Genomic DNA, 22,887 nt, shown 5'->3' on the forward strand with positions numbered 1-22,887 from the left:
AAATTTGTAGCACCCCTCCCCACACACTGCAGAGCTTTCTGGCATTCATTCTCTATGTTATCCTAACACTCAACTTCATCTTAACTTTCTGAATGCTTTGGAGTTCCCATTAAAATAAATCTTAAACTCTATTAGATTCGATCTTGACTGTGCATCAGAATTCGCAGGAGTACTTGTAAACGCACAGATTACTGGGCCCCATCCCTGCGTTCCTGACTAAGTAGGTCTATGGGGGAGGTCCAAGAATTTGTATTTCTTTCTTTCTTTTTTTTAAAATTAATTAATTAATTAATTTGGCTGTGTTAGGTCTTCATTGCTGCACGTGGGCTTTCTCTAGTTGCGGCAAGCAGGGGCCACTCTTCGTTGTGGTGCACGGGCTTTTCTTTGCAGCAGCTTCTCTTGTTGCAGAGCACAGGCTCTAGGTGTGCAGACTTGCATAGTTGTGGCACACAGGCTCAGTAGCTATGGCGCACGGGCTTAGCTGCTCTGTGGCATGTGGGATCTTCCCAGACCAGGGCTCGAACCCGTGTCCCCTGCATTGGCAGGTGGATCCTTAACCACTGCACCACCAGGGAAGCCCCAGAATTTGCATTTCTAACAGATCTCCAGGTGCTGCTGCTCCTGGTCTGGGAAGCACACTTAGAGAATCGCTGCTCTATCTATTTCTTTTTAAGCTATTTCAAGCTGTCTTTGGAATGAGACAAGGTAAAAATTAATAGATGATGATTAAATAGATAAGAAAATGAAAAGCTCTCTCATCCTTTAGGGCAGTTGAATTTTTTGATCCTAGTCCAAAGAATTATATTTACTCATGTTAAATGTGGTCTTATTAGATTAGATTCATCATTCTGATTTGTCTGGCTCTTTCTTGGATCCTAATTCTTTCATCCAAAAAAATTGGCTTTTCCTCCTGGATTTGTGTCCTCTGAAAATGCAGTTATCATGCCATTGATTTTTATGTCTAAATTGCTGATTAAAATATCGGATAGCAAAGTCATTCCCTCCACTGCGCACCTCATCTCATCTCTTCTCGCTACTCCAACCATCACTCCAGCAATTCTCCCATCTCTTCTACATCATCACTGCTCCGGCCTCCACTACACGAAAGCTAATCAAAACGTGGTCCATGCACGGATGCCGGTCTTTGAACTAGTCGCTGTTGGTCGGGAGAAGATGTGTACGGAAGTTGAGAATAAGCATTCAGAAACTTTTAGAAGATTTTGACAGAGTAATTTTGTTTATTGAAGTTAATCACTTAAAAAAAATGTTGGATAGGCTGTCACGTTCCAGGTTACTAAGGGTGTTTGTGAAGCTCACAAAAGATGTCATGGAGGGAATTCAAGACGTAGGACTAGCTGACATTTTTTAAGTTTCTTTAAATCATGACCTCTATGATTCTCTGAAACATCTCCAAGATACTTTGAATTCATGTTAAACAAATACTGTATTAAGACCGTGAGCCTCACTCTGTGAGCGACGGCAGTCAGTACGCTCCCCCAGCGGCAATAACTGCGGACCACGTGGGTGCAGGCTGACCAAGCTTCAAGAATAATCATTTTCTGGATGCATGTCAGGATCATCGTGGTGATATATATATTTTAAACGTGTACATCCTGGCTCTAGCTTTGAGAGTCTGTTTCACCCAAGCACACATTCTCACGTGCCATCAGCACTGAGAAAAATTGCTCTAAGTAGCCCCAAATCAGCTGTTTCCAGAAAGAAGACTGTTCAAGAAGAAATGGACCCTTTCTGAGACCGGTTCTCACATAGGGCTTTGTGATGGGTGGGGCGGGGGGGCCCAAGAAGCTAGTAGAATCTCTAGAAATCCCCATTCTAATTTCTCAAGTGATGGGGCATGGGGAGAAAGGACTTATTGGTGGTGAGTCATTGTAGTAGATAACATGTATGTGGTGCACGCTGTGTATCAGGCATGGTGTTCAGTGTTTTATGAGTGTGATATTTAATTTTTCCAACAACCATAACAAGGCAAAGAGATACACGACGTTACCTACATTTCACAGAGAACAAAACGGAGGCGCACTGAGGTTTACAAAGCCAAGGGATGAAAGCAAGTGATGTCTCCAGAGGCTACTGCCCTTTGCTTTTCTTCTGAGAGAGCATCACTCAGTTTTCCCAGTTACAAAGAGGGGACTTCTCGACTCATCTGTCACATTGAGCACTTACTATATCCCAAGCAGACACTTAGTATTGGATACCCACAGTTAACAGGGGGTTCAGTTTCTCATGGGGAAACAGAATCATGAAAGCTGCTCACAATGCGGCGTGATGAGTGGTTTTACAGAAGTGTAGCCAGAGAGCTCACCCGGTCACCCGGAGATGGGCTCACAGACAAGATAACCACGGAGTCAAAACAGTGAGCCCCGGAAAGGCTTTCCCAAAGAATTGTTAGCTTTGCTGACACCCTCTGCAGTCACCAAAGCTAAATTTAAATCCTTCGCTTTTGCTTACTGGCTCCTCCTCGCGTGGGTAGCTTCCTCTCCCTGAACCTAAGTTTCCTCATCTCAAAAATGGGTTAGTAGGGGGCTTCCCTGGTGGCGCAGTGGTTGAGAGTCCACCTGCCGATGCAGGGGACACGGGTTCGTGCCCCGGTCCGGGAAGATCCCATGTGCCGCGGGGCGGCTGGGCCCGTGAGCCATGGCCACAGAGCCTGCGCGTCCGGAGCCTGTGCTCCGCAACGGGAGAGGCCACAGCAGTGGAAGGCCCGCGTACCGCAAAAAAAAAAAACAAAAAAACCCAAAAAACCACATCGGTAATATTTCAAACATGGAACAAAGTGACCAAGGAGATACACTGAGAATCTAAATATCAAGAGCCATTTTCAGCAGAAACAGAAAAGCACGGCATGAATGGGTCCAAAACAAGCTGTCCAAGACCGACCCCTTGATTTCTGGACCTGGAGTTATTCATTTACTCTCAGCCTCTCCTGGGGACACAGCAGGTATTTACTCCTAAGAAGGTTCCTAAGAAGGTTCTTGAAAAGGTTAAAATCTCTGTGGTCCAGGTTAGATGTTGACGGAGTCATTGACTTCAAACAGATGCCTGGCAGTGACTGGTTGTGTAGAACATTCAAACTAATTTAATTTAAATTCAACAGACCTTCCATGATTTGGGACTTGGCTCAGGACAACAGTGACAGTGTTACAACAGTGACAATGACATCTCTGGTTCCCAAGAGTTCAGAGATCAACGAAATAAATGACTTCACAATATGACAATTCCCTAACAGGCAGTGGGACACGGGTCACAACTAGCACAGGGAGGGCAGTTACTAACTCGCTTTGCAGGAGTCATGGAGGTTCCACAGCTAAGTGTCACTTAGGCATGGCTGCGCCCTTTGCTTCCATTCTCCCAAGCTCTCCAGCCTCATCCCACCTCTCCATGAGGGGAGAAAGCATTATGAGACAGTGCAAAGCGCTTACTGCTTGACTTCTCACTGGAGCCCCAGAGGGGCAGGGTTCCCACAGAGAAACAGTCCATTTTTGCTATAACATGACAGCTATCTCCTAAGTCATTGCTGCTGATAAAAACTATGCTTCCTAAAACAGTTGTTTCAGTGGGAAAACGAATAAGGTAGACTACAGCAACATTGTCCAAAGAATATTCTGCAGTGATGGAAATGTTCTGTATCTGCTCTGTCCAATATGGCAGCCACTAGCCATGTGTGGTTACTGAACACTTGAAGTGTGGCTAGTGTGGGTGAGGAACTGAACTTTTAATTTTACTTAATTAGTATTTAAATTTAATTAGCCTTTATTAGAGAAATGTGAATCAAACCTACCATGAGGTACCACCTCACAGCAGTCAGAAGGGCCATCGTTAAAAAGTCTACAAATAGCAAATGCTGGAGAGGGTGTGGAGAAAAGGGAACCCTCCTACACTGTAGGTGGGAATGTAAATTGGTGCAGCCACTATGGAGAACAGTCCGGAGGTTCCTTAAAAAACTAAAAATAGGGCTTCCCTGGTGGCGCAGTGGTTGAGAGTCCGCCTGCCGATGCAGGGGACATGGGTTCGTGCCCCGGTCCGGAAGGATCCCACATGCCGCGGAGCGGGTGGGCCCGTGAGCCATGGCTGCTGAGCCTGCGTGTCCGGAGCCTGTGCTCCACAACGGAAGAGGCCACAACAGTGAGAGGCCCATGTACTGCAAAAAAAAAACACCTAAAAATAGAGTTACCATATGATCCAGCAATCCCACTCCTGGGCATGTATCCAGAAAAGATGAAACTCAAATTCAAAAAGATACACGCACCCCAATATTCACAGCAGCACTATTTACAATAGCCAAGACATGGAAGCAACCTAAATGTCCATCGACAGATGAATGGATAAAGAAGATGTGGTACATATATACCATGGAATAATACTCAGACATAAAAAAGAATGAAATAATGCCATTTGCAGCAACATGGATGCAACTAGAGATTATCACACTAAGTGAAGACAGAAAGAGAAAGACAAATACCATATGATGTCACTTATATGTGGAATCTAAAACATGACACAAATGAACTTATTAACGAAACAGAAACAGACTCACAGACATAGAGAACAGACTTGTGGTTACCAAAGGGGAAAGGGGGTGGGGGAGGGATAAATTAGGAGTTTGGAATTAGCAGATACAAACTACTATATATGAAATAGATGAATAACAAGGTCCTACTATATAGCTCGGGGAACTATATTCAATATCCTGTAATAAACCATAAAGGAAAAGAATGAAAAATAATATGTATATGTAAAACTGAATCACTTTGCTGTATGTCAGAAACTAACACAACGTTGTAAAGCAACTCTACTTCAACAAAAAAAATTAATTAGCCTAAGAAGGAGGCAGTAGCACAGTCACTGCCCTGCTGTCTTCCTCATGGACTGTGTGCAATTCCAAAGCAGCGAGTTTGCCTTAAAATCTATTTCTTCCACGTTCTCTGCTTAGCCCAGGGTATATTCTAGCCTTGCCAAGGATGATTCCTCCACTGAAGGTGTAAGTAGGAAAACACCAAGGAGCGATTCAAGCTCTTTCCTTCCTTCTGCTAGAGGGAATGTTGGTTGGCAGCCTTGTGTAGCAAGGGGAAAGCCGGGAAGAACAAAGACCTGCTTGATTGCTGTGCTTTGGGAAGAGCAAATATTTATCCCGGAACATAAAAGAATAGATGTGAAAGGTGAGCAAAGATAGATGCAAAAGACAAGAGATAGCAAGGGCAGGGCTTGAGAATCTGGGAGAGTTTCAAGAGCACAGGGAGAGAGTCTGGAGGGGGCAGGAGGCAGCGAGCGGATCTAAACGGGAAGAGAAGTTTTTCTCCGTAGCACGGATGCATCCAGCTTTGGTGTTTTCTAAAGGACTCAACAGAATTTGACCGTGCTTCTCAGTTATACTGGAAACTGGGTTTCTATTCAAGGGTGAATCATACCAGCTAAATCTAGGATACAAAAGGAAAAAAGAATAGGAAAAGGAACAAAAAATGTTAAAAGAGCAAAAAGAAGAAGTCAAGTGTCCCATAAACGCTGTTGGCTGAGGGCAGAGATGTGGACTCAGTGGGTAAGGGGGTGCAAATTGCCTTTGCTCGTTATTTCCTAGGAAGGAGCAGTCCCAGGGGCATGGGACGTCTCCTCTGCGGGCAGACAGAAACGTTCTCCAGGATCTGAAAGCAGAAAGTGCTGTCTTTGGGAAGGTGGGCATGTTTTTAGCTGCATTATGCATCCTGGGTTCTGGCTGCAGAAACGTTGAGTCAGAGTTTAGTACAGAGTCCCCAGTTGGAACAGTTTTCTTCAGTTTAGCTGGAGGATACAGAGAATCCAATTACGAAATCATTCAGACCAATGATAGGAACAGTGGGTTTAATAGCTCCCCATTAGCTGATTGAACTCTGTGTAGCATAGATAAATGAAAAGCAATTCTTTCTGATCTTAGACAGGGATCTTTTTATTTGTTTAAGTCTGTTACTTGACGGATTGTCTGTTTTAAGAAGCAGGTATGTCTGCACTGGGAGGAAGGGCAGGAGGCTTTGTAGAGGGCAGTTTGAAAGTTTCATCAGAGTTCACTGTAGAATTTAGAGTGTCTGAGCCCCACTATGTATCTATTTGGATGAAGAGCAGATACGCCTTCTGGGGGAAAGAGAGAAACTCATCCTAAGGGTAATCTGAGTTGGAGAACAGAAGCCTAGATGAAGAAGCCTGTGGCAATGCAAGAGGAAGGTTTGACTCTGACTGTGGTATTTGGTCCAACTCAGATTGCCCTTCAACTTCAGGGGCTTGTGTCTAGGACTGAGCAGTGAAGAGTGGGAGTGAAGTTTGATTTCAGCAAACCCTGGCTGAAATCCCAGCTCCCTTTGTCTTATGAGATGCGTGATCTTTAGCAAGTTCCCTTATTTCTCTGATCCTTTCCCTTCATCTGGAAAATGTTTGGTATCATAGAAATTTCTACAGAACGCTTAATATGGTGCCCACGGCACATAGAAATCACTCAGTAAAGGTCATTATGATAATAATGATGATAAATGATTAATGACAAGAGTGTCATCATTATTAGCTCCAAACAGGAGGAGGATTAATACAGAAGGTAGCATATGCTGCTTTATAACCTGTGTTGGGTGGAAAGGGGACCACAGCCTAAGCAGAGAACCAGGCTCCACCTGGGTTGGAGAAGAAACGGGGAAACATGCTGGGCGGCTTTGGTCGATGGGGAGGGAGCCAGAACTGTGCTTCTGAGCATCCAAGCTACGCCCCCTAAGAAACCCCTGCAACTATCTGGGAGGTGTTGAAGGTGGGGGGCCTGATACCTACAAAGGAAGGTGGGAACAGAGTCACGGACATACTGTTTTAAAAGGGGCTTTTTTTCCCCCAATAGCTTGAAATACTTATTCATTTACTTTCCAGTTTTATTGAACTGTAATTGACACACTGTATTAAGTTAAGGTGTACAGCATGATTTGATGTGTGGGTATCTTACACAAGGATTACCACCATATGTTTAGTTTAGTGAAATATTGTTTGAACACCCAGGCTGGCAGGGCCTGGCATCCCCAGGTGTACCAGCATCACAGGAACACTTGAGTTCAGGTGCTCTTGGAATAACCATCCTCAGAAGCAGCACACCAGGTTCTCTCCAAGAGCCCTAGCCTCCGGTCCCCGATGGAGCCGCACGGCAATACGGAGGAAATTACAGAGCATCTTGAGAAGTCAGAGCCCACATTTCCCAGCCTCGGGAAAGTAGTTATTAGAGGGTTCAGAAAGTGATCTCTAGGGGCTTCCCTGGTGGCGCAGTGGTTGAGAATCCGCCTGCCAATGCAGGGGACACGGGTTCAAGCTCTGATCCGGGAAGATCCCACATGTCGTGGAGCAACTAAGCCCGTGCGCCACAACTACTGAGCCTGTGCTCAAGAGACTGTGAGCCACAACTACTGAGCCCGTGTGCCACAGCTACTGAAGCTCGCGTGCCTAGAGCCCATGCTCCGCCAAAAGAGAAGCCACCGCAATGAGAAGCCCGCGCACCGCTACGAAGAGTAGCCACCGCTCACTGCAACTAGAGAGAGCCCATGTGCAGCAGTGAAGACCCAATGCAGCCAAAAATAAATAAATAAATTTATTATTTTTTAAAGTGATCTCTAGTTTCAAGAGAACAGACTGTGTCAAGGAGAAGTAAAACTCCAAAAACATAGCTCCTTTGGTATTCTTTCAAGTCCCCACTCAAAGACCTGCGTGCTGGAGAGATGTAGACTTCTGTCAGAGAAAGCTGATGGCAGAGGGGAGGCTGAAGGCACACGGGCGTGGACGGGCCACTGTTTGTATTAGGAGCGCCACATTTACAAGTGACACTGCCGCTGCTGCCAGAAGGTACACTAACGATTTGGGGAAAGTCAGTAACATGGGGCTGGCCAAAAAGTTTGTTCGGGCTTTGCCATAAGATGGTACAGAAAAACCCGAACGAACTTTTTGGGCAACCCAGTATATTCACTCGTTCCCCCAAACACTGATTGAGCGCCTACTGTTACCCAAGCCCCAGGCTTGGTGTTCATCACTTAACTGAGAACAGAGAGAGTTCCTGGAATGTCCAAGATGACCAGAGATTTTAAAGATGATGGGCCTCAAAGTTGAAAATATTATATATGTTATTTAATACGATTCAGTAACTTGGTGCTGAGAGATGTAAGGTCCCAAGACAGGGAATGGAGCTGCCTTCTCCAGTCCCCTGCCTGATTCTTCACTTTTCCTGGGTGAAGAAGCATCTTCTATCCCCCATGATGACTGCCATTTTGATCAGTCCAGTGTGTCTCTTACCTGCGCTGTCTGATAACTGCCCTCCATTCCATTTAGAGTATCTACCCCACCCCCACCCCGAACACACACACACACACACACACACACACACACACACACACACACACACACGCTTCATGAGCTCCTGGTGGGGCTGTCAATCATGAGGCTCCATTCTTCTAGGTCAGAATAGAACAGAATGGGGCACAAATGTGGCCAATCACAGCACCTCACTCCCTTGGGCCAAACAGAGAGAGGGACGTCCAGGGGCTGGTATGTGATTCATGAAGGGCCAATCAGATTCCTTCCTTGATATATGAAAATTGGGAGAAGAAAGTTCTCGTTGCAATGGGGCTTGCTAACCTTGCAGAAGGCAGCTGGGGCGAAAGGCCACCATCTTTCCAAGTCTCAAGAAGGCAGCTCATTGCAGTAGGAGCACATGAAGCTAACAGATGAGGAGAGAGAAGATAAAAGATGGAAGGGTCAGGAAAGGGGAGAGCCTAGAAGTCCAGGGACAAGTTCATCATGACAGTCACCAAGGCTGAAATGAAGGAAAGAGAGGTCAGAGCAAACGGGACTGGTCTTCTTTTTGAAGGTCCCTAAGCTTGGCCCAGCTTCTGGAACACAGTAGGAGCACGATACATTTGGGTTCCATTTCCTCTCTTGTTCCTTCAGGAATTCATCTGGATCTTCTTGTTTACGTCATGCCATGGTGGCACGTTCTTTCCAGGCTACTTTTGATGTTAGAGCCTTGTACCCTTCAGGGAAGACATGTGGAATCTGAATAGGGACTCCATCCAGAAAACTTTATGACACATGGAGGGACTTTCTAATGTCCTATTTTTTTGCATCTCCTCCTTACCACACCATTAATATATATTAAACATACACTATATGACAAGGACTTCATTCATTCAACAAATATTAAATATGCCAGCATCATTGCTAAATACTTTAGACACGATCTCTCTTTTGATCCTGACACACATAAAATTATCCCGTAAGGACTATAATTATACCCATGTTACAGATAAGCAAACTGAGGTTTCAAATGAGTAAGTCATTTTCCCAAGTTTATAGAGATTGCTAAAATGATCAGATTCAGGACTTGAATCCACATCTGCTTCACTTCAAACATTAACTCTTTTATAGCCAAAAGCATCCTGCCTCCCGTCCAGTTTGGGTGTTTTTTCAGTGCCAGTCCAAGAAATGAATCACTATCATTCCTTTCACAGAAGATAATTACCCTGCAATGGGCTCTGGGGACTACAGGTGTTTGGAGAAGTCAGGAGTAAGAGGACCCCGTGCTTTAACTTGCCAAGGGGGTTCTGTCTGGGGAACCACTGACTCTCATGTTCCTGCCCCCAGGACAGTGCTGGGGAAGAGTCTCAGGCTGAGAGATCGAGGGTCACTGACAGATGGAGACTGAGGACAGGAGCTCACTGCAGGCTGTCATCAAGAAAATATCACATTTAAAGATGAAACAGCCCCTTTCACTGGAGCATCTATTTTGTCTCTTGGGCCTTCAAACATTACATTTACTCATTTTAATACCATGGCTCCAACAATGTTCTGTGTGAGATCACACACAGAGGAATCAACCTAATTTGAGATTACACGCCCACTGCCCTTTCCTAGGAAGAGCGTCTTCTTGTTTCTAATTAAACGTTTTCTTCTATGACAAATGTCAAGATGCCAAAAAAGATCCCTATGAAGAATAAGAAGTGGCAGGAACTTGGGGTCACGGGGGCGCTATTCCCCGTGTCTGGGTGAGCTTTGTTGTTGGCGCTGAATGTCAGTGATTTGCCCAAAGGTCGTGGGATTTGGGGCTCTTCTGGATGAGTGTGAACCAAACTCCAGAGGCTGGGCTGTTTTGCACACCCAGCTATCAGAGAAATCTGTGCTGCTACCCCCAAATGAGTGTGCGCAGAGCTGGTGTTAGGGTAGCAATACATCAGTCCAAATCCATTCCCAACCCTGGGCATAAGACTCAAAAGCCAGCACCCTAGTCCCTGCTGCCCACGTAGTTTGGTGGGAGATTATCAAGACAGGGAATGGGAGGATGGGGTCGTGTCCCAGTTCTATCTTTTGCAGCCCCGGTAACAGAGGAAGGAAAATAACTTTTACTGAGTGCCCACTGTGTGCAAGGAGCAGTGAGGACTTTCACAGCCTCTCAGCCAGTCTTCATAACAATACCAAAAAGAGGGTGTTCTTAGCAACGTGAGGATACGCACAAGGTGAAGGCGCTGTCTGCCTACCATCACACAGCCATGGTGAGGTAGGGTGAGGGTAAGAACTCAGATCTGTCGTAGCCTCTCACTCTTTCCACTTCATCTGAGTGCCTTTTTCTCAGCAAGTAAAGATGATAACCTCATGGGTGAGCGGCAGATGAAAAATGACAAGGGTGATAGGCTTCATTGCTCCAAAGGTGCTGCCGGTGGAGGGTGGAGTGAGCTTGGGTATCAGTCATCACTCCCTTTGCCCATCATGAGCCACTGCCATTGGCTTCCGTCTAATTAAGATCAGGCTGCTGTTTATGGGAACCTGCTCTATGTCAGATGTCCTGTAAGATGTTCTACATTTCCTTTTTGAATGAAATAGAAGACACACTGATTCTGGGCTTCCTTTCTTCCTCGAATTGCTGGGGAGACAGGACGTCCATTCCGTTATTGCATCAAGAGCAAACCTTGTCACCATCACCAGCCCTCTCCAGGGAGGACAAGATAATGGGAAAAGGCAAACTTTTTGAATAAGAAAGACCCCAGAAGGAGCATCTCTACCTCTTCATCACCAAACAGGGCTCAGTGTGACTCAGAACACTTTATTCCAATCTCTCGGCCATAGTGGCTCCTGGCTCCAGTCTTAAGACCCTCCAAGCAATTTCTCAGTTTTACAAACATCTGTGTCACTTAACCTCATACACTCCACTTCTTTATTTGAATAAACTCAGGGAAGATCATATTGGCCATATTTCATTGGATTGGCCTTGTCAGGGACACTTTAATGCTGTGTTGTTTGGTGACATCCTGCACTCAAGTTGCCAGTGTAGCCATAGCCCAATGGAGGCCACAGGGGCAGAGGAAGGAACTCAGTGTCTTGAGTGATGATTATATCGAATCAGCACGGGTGTTCTGGGTCAACAGCCATAGCAATGTGATCCGAGCTGGATTCCAAAAGCATCCCAGACCACGGAAATGGACAGAAAGTGAATGTGGTTCAGAAGCACAATGGCCACTTTGGGAGACAAGGTGGCACCATGCAATTTTGAGTCTCATCAGCTGTACTTCAGATCAGTCAAATGCATCCATGGTTCTTTCTCTGTATTTCCCATTCCGGTCTTTGTGTCTGTCTGCCTCTCTCTGTGTCTTGGTCTTTCATTGTCTCTGTGTCTATTGTGCCTTCGTCAATGTGTCTCTCTGATAATCAGACTCCCACATGTAAAGAGTCCAGGAACAAGACAGACTTGGATTTTTATACTGCTCATCCACTTAAGAGTTTGTGATCTTAACTTGTCTCCGAATGTCAGTTTCCCCATTATTAAAATGGAGATCGTAACATTGACCTTGTTGAGTTGCCATGAGGATAAAATGAAACAAAGAGTGTATAGCAGGCAGTTCAGTTGCTGGCTCCTAACAAGTGCCCAATAGCTATGAGTTCCCTCCCCGTCTCCAGTGCACTTTACCCTCATGATATATTACGATCCTCCCAATCTGCTGGCTTTCCTCTAGCGTGGCCTGCCCTCGGCCCATTTTCAGACCAGCCAATGGAGCCATTGGCTGATGGCTGCAACTATTTTTCATGCAGTTGGTCTCATTCCAGCAGTTTCACGTGGCCTCTTGCTGTAAATCAGTCTGGGAAAATAAATGTCCCCAGTCCATTAGTGCCTTTCCACCACAAGCCAATTTGAGCCACAAAACAGGCCAGCTTCTTAATGGCCGCTTAAATACATTCCTGCAGCCCAGTCTGGAGACTCTCAGCCTCGAATCCCACCAGCTCCTGTCCAAAAGAACCTCCACTGTTACAAGACTGCTGGCAGCAAAGGCATAGACCAGACCCTTAACACCTGCGGGGGGCAGGGCAGGGGAGACCACAAACCCTGGTTTGCCTAGAACGGTTCCAGTTTGTCCCTGCTATCCCAGAGTAATTATTAGCAGTGTTCCTTTCACTCTCCAAAGAGTGCTGGTCTGAATGATAGCGACTATAAAAGGTATCTATGGAAACCAAGTATAATAATTTATAGTAATAATAATAATGTCTAGCATCCATTGATCACTTGCTGTGTGCCACACATCACCATAAAGGTCCGGATGCGCCGTGGGCTCATTGTGACTCAGCAGAAACCCCCTTACAGCACTCTGAAGGGAGGTGCTATTATTATCTCCATTGTATAGAGCAGGAAGCTGAAGTTTAGAGCAGTAGGCGACACGGTCAAGGTCAACCAGTGTAGAGGGCGCGGGTTGTGCCTCACTCAGATCCCTTTTACTGGGCAGTGCACCCATCCTCCGGCTGCTGGGCGAGCTGGCTGCTCACAGCTCAGAGCAGTCCCCGTCCCCTCTTCCATGGGGAACAGAGGCTCCACATCCCCCCTTGGAAAGCAGCCCAGAGCCCAGAACCGACTGATGACAGGGGCTGGGGGGGCGGGTGTGGCCCAGAAGGCTTCCCCCATTGCTACAAGGTCAGATTGACTCTATGGTACAACTCATGCTCCAGAACCCCTGGTGGGATCCAACTGAGACCCAGCTCTTGCTTGGCTACTTCCCCAGCCCCATCCTTCTTCCCTTGCTCCCAGTCTCCCGAGAGCACCTCTTACATCAACCACTTCAAAAAGCATCCCTGTCCCAGGCTCTGCCTCCAGGGGACCAGTCCTAGGATAGCCAGTTAGCAGGTGGCTGAGCTGGGACTCATGTCTAGGAAGGTCTCACTCTTCATCACTAAGCAGATGTGATATAACACTGCCTATATTATACATCTCCAAGTCATCAAGTCTCCAGGAAATATGTCATACAGGCATAGATACGATAACAGTCACAACGACTACCGTTTACTTAGTGCCAACTTTGGGCCTCTTTCCTGCATCTGATCCTCTCAACACCATAATGTTCATTTTAGTATCCCCATTTTGCAGTTGAGGCACAAAAATCTTGGAGAAGTTGAGAGAGATGCTCACCGAGGTTACACGGATACATCTTTCTCCGAAGGCCAGGCACTTTTTCCCCTCGGCCAGTTAAATCGCTTGCTGTGTAAATTGTTCCCTGAATGGTAGATGAAACAGATTCCCCATTAAAGTTGATGCTCTGGCAACAATTTAGATGGAAGACTGGGCTATCCCTCCCACCCTGCACACCCCGCAGTGGTTCTTCCTGAGCTGCGTTTGACCATCAAGCCTCCACTTTGGGGGGAAAGCCGTATTACTCTGGGAATGGCCAGAGAATGTCTCCTTAAGCCAGACATAAACAGATCAAAGGAGCCATATTCACTGAAGAAAGGAAAGAAAGCAAGCTTATGTGCCAAAGGTCCGGAGAAGTAAATTACATATCTTGTGGCTTTTCCAGAGAGGGAGACAAAATAGAATAAAAGGAAAACAGCAGAGCTTTAAGGAGAAACAGACCATGATTCAAATCCTATCTCTGCTACCTGTGTGATGTTTTAGCAAATTACTGAACATCTCCAGGCCTCAGTTTGCTCTACCATAATACCTACTGCGCTAGACCACAGATGAGAGGGGTAAATGAGATAAAATATGTATTTCCCCCTGCCTCTTCTCTTCCATTTCCATAAAATTTATACAGTAACCAACTTGGACCCTCATTCCAGGTCTGAATACTACTAGTTCAGATAAACTATGGTTTATTCTCTAGCAAAAAGCATATCCTATTTGATGATAAAAGGTTTACATTAAAAATAGAGAATGAGAGAGAGAGAGGGAGAACAGATAAGAGGGAAACCTTCATCCAGGAGGCGATCAGCTGATTCATAAAACTACAGAATGAGTCTTCCTGGCTCCAAGGCTAAACTTACAGTCAATGGGCGTCTTTGGCCAGCCAATCCTAACCTAGTGGAGAAAGAAGGGCCCAGCGGGCAATCCTCACAAACCGATTCCAGCCCCACCTTGCAAAACCGATTATCTCTGCTTCCAGCTTGGGGAAATGAAAATCAATCTGGGCCTTTGCAATACTGTATTCCAAATCCGCCCCCTCACCCCCCATGGCTGGCTAGCTTTCTGAACAACTGGGGTGGGGGATCTGCAGTGATTCCATTGTGTGTGTGTGTGTACGGCTCCAGTGAAAAACAGGCTTCAGTGTCTGGCTTTGAAAATCAGTCTCCCGGCCTTCATCTTGACATTTATTATTTCCAAACGCTTCAGATCCTCTCAGCATTTATGCAGTAAGTGAAAGGCTGGAGAACCCAGACCTATTTGCCCTGCAGATGACAATCTCTTCTCTTAAAAAGTAGCTTCAACATTTTCACTCTCTGAAAATACACTCTGACAAAGAGTCCTAGAACCCAGTCCTCAATTTGAGGAGGGTCATAAATTACACACACACACACACACACACACACACACACACACACAGTATTTTTGATAGGTGGTTTAGGAAGGAGAATGATCAATACACAGTTTTAATGTTACTAGATAGACATTCTTCCACCAGCAAGTGAAGAAAAATAATGACTCAACAATCCCCCTCCAGGCGTCTTTCCTCCATCCATTCATCCAGCAGTAACTTAGTCATTCAGCAGGAGCTTATTCAGGATATACTGGGTGCCAAGCTCTGCGCTGGGCACTGGGAATTTATTGGTGAGCAGGGCAGGGGTAAGCTCTGCCTTCTGGGGTCAGCCAGCTTGGTTCAGCAAGAGTTAACAGAACAGAACTGTATAGGATCCCCCAGTTGGCCAGAGCTTTGTCCCCTGCCCTGAATTTCCCAGGGAGAGGCCCCTGTGTTTAGAGTCAAACATGACCAGCCCCATATGTGATGAGTGAGCCAGAGAGCAGCGACCGCCTCTCTCCAGCCTCCTTCCAGTCTGGCGAATGAAACCTGCGTCTGCTCTCGAAGCGGCAAAGGGGAGGGGAAGCTCCTTTGCCTTTTTCTTGCCTCTAGATTGCTCCCAGATTCTGAGTTTGGGGGTCTCACCTGGGAACCGGTGAGCTGGCTGCTGCTTTTAGGGAGCAGTGTCTGTTGGGGGCTTTAAAAAACCGCGATGGGAAGGGGTGGGCCCATCTCACTCAAGAGTAGTGGTCCAGTGAACCCTCTGGGATGAGCCCTCCCTCCCCAGAATTCCAAGGAAATGACCATATAGTAACAGCACAAGAGAGGCTTAAACACTCCAGGAGGAATCCCAGCCGGTTCGGGGGGTGGGGGGAGGGGGAAGGGAGAAGGGAGGCGGCAGTCTGAGGTTCCCTGGGGAGGAGTGGGGGGGGGAATAGAAGGGTACTCAGATTGCTGAGCTCCTCCTGAGATGGCAGCAGGAGTTAGGAGCAGATTCAGTTGTTTTGTTTGTTTGTGTTTTTCCTCTTCAGAGAAACACAGAAGATGCCTGTGGGGAAAGAGGGGGGATGAAGTAGCAGTCTTGGCCTCAGGCCTCACGGGGCTGAGACGCTGGGTACCTAGGATGCTTCCCAGTTCCTCTGCCCATATCAGACCGCAAGGACGGGAGTGTGCAGCTGTGAGGAGGAAGGACGCATTTCCCCAGCCCCGCACTTCGTCCCCAGCCCCACCAGGACAATAGCATAGAGGCTGAAAAGGTCCAGTATCAAATCCTGGCCATGCCGCTTAGTGGCGGCCGAATGATCTTGGGCAAATCACTCTCCGAGCGCTGGTTGCCGCACCTGTAATGGGGGACGATGATGGTGCCTAACTCACTGGGTCCCAGGAAGTATTAAATAAGATCGCACACATAAAACTCTAAAAAACGAAAGCTCGTACACAGTAAGCCGACGGTTATTTTTTAAGCATGTTATCGTCAAACCCCCTCTCCTGGCAGCTGAGCTGTCCTACCCCACGGAGAGCTCCCGCGGCGCAATCTTCCAGACCCTGAGCGCTGGGCGCCACATCGACCCTTCCCCTCTCACAGGCTCCTCCGGTCACCCCTAGATCCGGCTCGGGGAGGGCGAGGGCCGCCTCTCAACATCCTCCCCAGCATCAGCTGGCCCAGGGCCTCGGGGAGGCTCTGAGACCCGGGTGAGGGCGCGGAGGGGGGTGTCCACGGAGGCTCTCCCCCCACCTGCTCCCCGGAGCACTGAGCGCGCAAAGAGAGAAAAAGAGAAAGGCGCGGATACTGGACCAGGCTTTGACGCGGATCTTGAGCTCGCCGTCCTGCGGCTCGGGCATGGCCTTCCTGGTGACCCGCAGCTTGTTGAGCCCCCCGAAGCCGGCCAGCACCACGGCGCGCATCTCCTGGGCGTCCCCGAGGCGGTGAGAGCCGCCGCCGCCCTCCGCCGGCTCCTTGACTGCCTCTTTCTCGATCATTTGCTCCGTCTCCTCCGCTTTCTCCACGCCTTCCTTGGCCATGGCGCGCGCGGGCGCGGGGCGCACGGGCTGCAGCGGCTGAGGCGCGGGGGGCTCGGGGCTCTTCTCCCGCGGGTTCCTCCTGTTGAATGTGGGATGCTCAGCGGTGCAATGGCTGCAGCCTCTGCGAGCAGCGCCGCGGTCCACAGCCTCCGCCGTAATCCTCCCAAGAGCCGCGCCACTGTCCGCCCCACCTCGCTCCCCACCGCTCTTCCCTGCCCGATCAAAGCCTCAACTCCAGTTTCTCAACCAGTGTCAAATCAAGCTCTTGATCGTAGACCCAGAGTCCAGATTTGCCCCAAACTCGTGAGTTAAACATGCAGAGAGGACGCCTTGTCCTCCGCTGTGGGCGCAATACTTCATTATATACGGTGCAGGTTGGGCGCCTTGAAATGGACAGAGATGAATGTCTGAGTCTGGAGGATGCCTCCCCGCCCCGAGATTGCCTCCTCTCCCACCGACATGCGGGAGCGGGCGGGATAGACTGGAAATGGTGCTTTTTCCCAAACCATCAGTCCCAGCTAGAAGAGAGGAGAGGTTCTGGAAGCTGGAAACTAGAAATCCCTCTCGCTGCCCCGAGGAGTCCAAATGCAGGGTCTTCGCACTCAGGACCTCCAGAGTTATCGCGGATGCTCTTTACAGCATCGCCAGGAGCATCTTCTGATGGCTAATTCTCACTACTCGCACCATTTGGGGCCGTTAAAGGGGCTCCAAAAAGAACCAGAAAGCGGTCCTGTTCTTGATTTGACCTCCCCCCCCCCGAGAAGATCAGATCAGTGTGCACCCCTCTGCAACACAGTCGTGTACACACACACACACACGTGTGTGTGCGTGCCCATGCGCAGCAATAACTGGCTTTTTGTCTTTTGTTATCAAGGCCTTTGAAAAAGAGCTCACGGGAAAATCTTAGATTTTTTTTTTTTAAGGAAAAAAGATGGGGGATTGCCTTACGGCAGTTTAAGGAAAGATGCAGTTGAGGAATGATAGGTGTATATTCTAGTTACTGTGCAACCACAGCCAGCCTTGGGATCTTGGATGACTCATTCAGTCTTTCAAGCCTCAGCTTCCTCATCCATAAAATGGGTGCATTAATTTTGTTTATTTGCAGTGTGCTAAATGCTGGGCTGGACATGACTTTCGATAACTCATGGTCCTTACCTTAGAGGAGCTCATTCTCAGAGTGTGAGGCAGGGAGGACACAGTCAACAAATCGACAGGACACAATGAATAGTGTCAGTGCCTCTTCTCCCTCGGCCTCTCTGCTTTAATGCCCTGGCCTTCTATTCCTCAAAAAGAGTATTAGGTTCCCTCCTACCCGCTGTTGTCCCCAAGCCTGGAATGTATGTCCCACCTCCTTGTGTTAATTCTTAGTTCACTCTCAACTCAAGCACCCATTCCTAGTGAGAAGCTCCCCAACCCCAGGGTACGTTGGCTGTCCTGTATGGTAAACTCTCATGACAGTTTGTAACAAACTTTTATATGATTACCTGTTAATGTCTTTCCCTTTTCCAGCTGTGGTCTTCATGTGAGCAGGAGCTATTTCTGCATTTATCCAGCATGGTTTCTCTGGGAGGTTGACACATGATTGGTACATTGTAGAATATACTCAGAAAAATGCTTGTTGAATGAATGAATGAGTTTGTGAATGCAGATGCTACCCAGAGGAGGGTACAGTTGAAGAAGACCTCAGAGAGCAGGGGACTTGAGCCAGACCTTGAAGATGAGCCAGATTCCTCAGGCGGGTGGTCTCAAGCACCTTCAAACACATAGCAAGGTGACAGGCGATAGGACTTTTGGGAAGACACTGCCTTATTCTACGTGAGCTGAGCATTGGCTCTGTTTGGCAGTCACTGGAGACTAGGCTGAAAGGTTGGTAGGCACCAGCTTTTGAGGAATTTTACAGACTGTGTTATAAAATTTAAGACATAATCATGGAGGCAGTGGGCATCACTGAAGGCTTAAAACACAAAAACAAGGGAATGGCATCACCAGACTGCATTTCAGGATAACAACTTTGGCAGAAAGGGGGTGATGGTTTAGAGGATACAGTTACTGGAAGCGTGGAGATCAGTTAGAGACTAGACAGACAAAAATCAATGAATCAATAAATCAATCAGTAAATAAGAGGCTCAGCTGAGGCAATGGCTGTGGGGTGGAAGAGAGGAGATTAAAAGGAAGCTGAATAGACAAGGCTTGGCTAGTGAATTAAACATTTTATTGTAAACCCAATTGTCCAAATTATTAAGCCTGTTAGCATTGTGAGATATAACATTGAGGCTGGATTCTACCCTGAAACAAAAATTGTTCTTTCATAAATTTATTTATTTAATTTTGGTTGCATTGGGTCTTCGCTGCTGCGCACGGGCTTTCTCTGGTTGCGGCGAGCGGGGGCTACTCTTCACTGCGGTGTGTGTGCTTCTCATTGCAGTGGCTTCTCCTGTTGCCGAGCACAGGCTCTAGGTGTGCGGGCTTCAGTAGTTGCAGTGTGAGGGCTCAGTAGCAGTGGCTCGCGGGCTCTAGAGCGCAGGCTCAGTAGTTGTGGCGCATGGGCTTAGTTGCTCCGCGGCATGTGGGATCTTCCCGGACCAGGGCTCGAACCTGTGTCCCCTGCATTGGCAGGCGGATTCTTAACCACTGCACCACCAGGGAAGTCCCTGAAACAAGAATTTGAGTGCCAGTGGTTTATTTTGGAGGTAATCCCAGGAAGCTCCCATCAGGAAGGCAGAAGGTGAGCAGGGAAGCACTAGAAACCAACATAGGGTGTGTTACCACGGGGACAAATGGGGCTCAAACCCAGAGACAGTGTGGAACAAGCCTTAGTGTTATCCCTCCCAAGGAGTAAGGAAATGGATATTTTTAAACTAAGTTTTCTGCTGATTGAACAGCTAAAGGCTGTTCCTGGAAGTGTTAACTCCCTGGCACTTCCAGCCTGCTCCAGGTACCTGGGCTGAGATGCCCCAGTCAGGATGCTCTCAGTAAGAAGCCATCACCTTAGACAGGGAATGGTGAGTTCAGAGGGGATATGGACTTGACGCTGACAACATCTGCAAGGTGTGGTGTTGTTTTGGGGGTGACTACTCTTCTAGACACTTTAGGTATGTTTTGTGATTTGAGTCTCAGAATAACCTTATTAGGTAAGCATCGTTATTCCTACTTTACAGAAGACGAAACCGAGTCTTAACATGGTGAATTATCCTGCTCAAAGGAACACAACGACTGTGGTGTGATACACAACTGACACCAAGTGGATGCTCTTGACATGTCACCACGCATGCTTATTTGGGTGGGTCAAATGAGTCCTTCCCCTGATTGGTAATACTCCATGGCATTTTTGGTGTTCTTTTCCCCTTTATAGGCCTCCTAATATTTCTGTCCCACTAAGATCCCTTGCCTCGATTCTGAGGGGTTTCCTTTAGCAACAGAAAGTTAATCTACTTTGCACTCAGCACACAGCATGTTTAAGATAAAGTGTTTGCCTTATAGTATGTTAAAAGGAATATAATTACTTCCTCCAAGGGAATCTTCTGGCTGTTTACAAACCCCAGATTATAATTGGTTTCCAGCTGATTGTGACAACAACTAAGAGGAAACACACCACAATCTGTGCTGCTTGGGGAGGAATACCTTCCTCTGCGTCTTATATACCACCATTTGGATCATTAAGTATTCCCAAGTCTTCTCCTCTCTGGTGGAATATGACAAGTGCCATACGGCAAGGCATCTCTCCAAATAAGCACAATAAATCTATTTTCAATTTATAAAATTGATTCCCTGGGCATTAGCTCATTTAGAGCTTCCGTGGTGAAATATCTTACATTGTAGGGCAGTGTCACACAGTGGCCACTGCTGGTGAAATATAGTATTACAACTCAGCTCTATTAGCTTGTATATGATGTGGGAACAGGTGTGTGTCCCCGTGGGAGGAGTACAGACAGTCAAAATAGGAACTGCTCAAGGTATGAACCATCTTAGGGCAGTGTCACACAAAAAAGGTGAGATCTTTGAGCAAGAATATATGGGAAACTATCTTAGTATGATTTCAAAATGGTTTTCTAAATAACTTGGAATGGTTCAGTAACTTTCCAGAGAAATAGGTTACCTGGAGCAAACAGTCAATGTCTGAAACTATATCCTTCAGTAAGATTTATTTTATTGTATTTTCCTCAATACAGTTAGAGTCATTTATTATAATACATTGTTTAATCTAAAAAATAATCCTGTGCCATAGGTACTATGATCCTTATTTTACACAGGAGAAAATTTAATAGAAACTGAGTAACTTTCCCGAGGTTACCTACTTAGTCTGTGGCAAGCTGGGATTTGAAGTGGGAGTCAGTTGACTCTAAAATGTGGATTCTTAACCACTATGCCTAATGCCTATGGTTTTATAAGCTGTTATATGTTTCAGAATTTCCATAGAATAGGTTGAGAGGAAGGAGAAAAATTTAGAAGGTCAGTAATGAAGAACAGTTAGTAGTTGATGGCCACTGAAAGATCTCAGTAAAATCCAAGAACTCATATTCAAGGATGTATGCTATAATTTCTTATAGTTTGGGTTGATGTAATTTAAAAGGTAATGAAGCATGATTGACACAAATACAGCATTATCTTCAGAGAAGTACTGGATAGGTGTGCAGCCCATCCTGAAGGTGGTAGAATAAAGTTCCTATTTATATATCATAGGACCAGTCACAGATGGTTAACTCTAGATGTGTCAGAGGGAAAAAAAATGAACTGATATCTGTTCATCACCTTTTGAGTGCTGACCTTGTACTATTGCTAAGTACTGGAGATAGAATGGTGAATAAGACAAACATTCTCAGTCCCAATGGAGCTAGCATTCTAACTAAGGAGAAGTATATTGGATTAGGTTGGGTTCCCCAGAAGCAAATCTTTCCTAATTTAAATATTTGAGTACAAATGGCTTATTTGAGTGGTGATTCTAGGAAGTAGGCATCTGTGGAATTGATATAGAGAAGGGAAAGAAGTCAGTACAAGGTACATTATGTAGCAGGTTTATCACTGTCATTAACTCAGGTTAAATCCTGCTGGGGAACTCTAGATGACAGTGTAGAACACACCTCAGAGGTCTCCTAATCAAGAAGCAAGTTAAATGGAGTAGCCATCAACTCTTATCCGTCCTCCAGCCCTGTTGGTTGAGGGCTCTTTCTGGGGGTTGCTAACCATCTACCCTTTCTGATCTGCCCTGTATATGGATTGTTTTGGAATTGGCAGTTAGACCAAGCTATCCTGAAAGAGTTGCAGGTGTCTTGATTTAAAGACATTGGGTCATTGTGCACGGCAATGGTGAGTTCCAAGAAGGTGTACGTGGAACAAAAACAATCGCTGCTCTATATATGAAACCAAAAAAATCCTAGTATGGTAAGCACTGTAAAGAAGGAGTAGAATGTGCTGTCTGGAAGGTCAGAGAAGGCGTCACTATGAAAGTGATGGTAAAGTATTAGGTTCAGCTATGAATAACAAAACCCCCAAATAAGAAGGAGCTTAAAGAAAGTAGAATACGCTTAAGAATGGTATGGTGTCTCCACAACGTCATCGAGATCAATGTTCCTTCCAGCTCTGTACTTCATCTAGATGAAGGATTGGCCCGCATTCTCATGGTTCAAGATACAGCCCTCACACCCATGTTCCAGGTAGCAGGAGCGAGACATGTGGGATGGGAGAGAAAGGCCCACATCTTTCTTTTTAAGGAAACTTGAGGAGACCACCAAAATATTTACATCTACTTACCTCTTATTGGCCAGAGCCTAGTCACATGGCCATATCCTGCTTCTAAGGAAACTGGGAAATGTCGTTTTTTTCTTAGTTAAGTGACAACGCTGGAGGTGAGAGTCAGGGTTCGATAACTGATGGGGTATAGGAAAGATAATCTTGGGATGTGGTATATAGAGATGTCTCTGAAGGGCTTTTAATAAATGAATGATATTATGGAGAATGGAGGTTAATCCTCATAACATCTGAAAGTGCAACGTTATCCAAGGATCTCAATCATGTGACTCAATCCTGTGCTCTCAACAACTCCTTTAAGAGAGCTTTTCACCCTTTTGGATTTTTCTCTTCAAAGGAGTTTGACTGTCATTTTATAATG

General features: G+C 46.5%; 1 protein-coding gene and 1 long non-coding RNA gene across 3 annotated transcripts in view; one reads left to right on the forward strand and one right to left on the reverse strand.

Annotated features, from left to right (window-relative positions):
* VAT1L (vesicle amine transport 1 like) overlaps window positions 1-16,893 on the reverse strand; it is a gene marked incomplete at its 3' end in the record, with an annotated part of 143,702 nt that extends 126,809 nt beyond the window's left edge. Inside the window, exon 1 of the mRNA XM_079907165.1 lies at window positions 16,555-16,893. Coding sequence (XP_079763291.1) covers window positions 16,555-16,781 — 227 coding nt within the window. The 5' untranslated portion in view covers window positions 16,782-16,893. The remainder of the gene's footprint in view (window positions 1-16,554) is intronic.
* The window catches only part of LOC307178707, a 369,464-nt gene that overhangs the window by 194,684 nt on the left and 151,893 nt on the right, over window positions 1-22,887 (forward strand). The gene's annotated exons all lie outside the window — the stretch shown is intronic.

Source organism: Stenella coeruleoalba (assembly GCF_951394435.1).
Source record: "Stenella coeruleoalba genome assembly, chromosome: 20".
Taxonomy (NCBI): domain Eukaryota; kingdom Metazoa; phylum Chordata; class Mammalia; order Artiodactyla; family Delphinidae; genus Stenella; species Stenella coeruleoalba.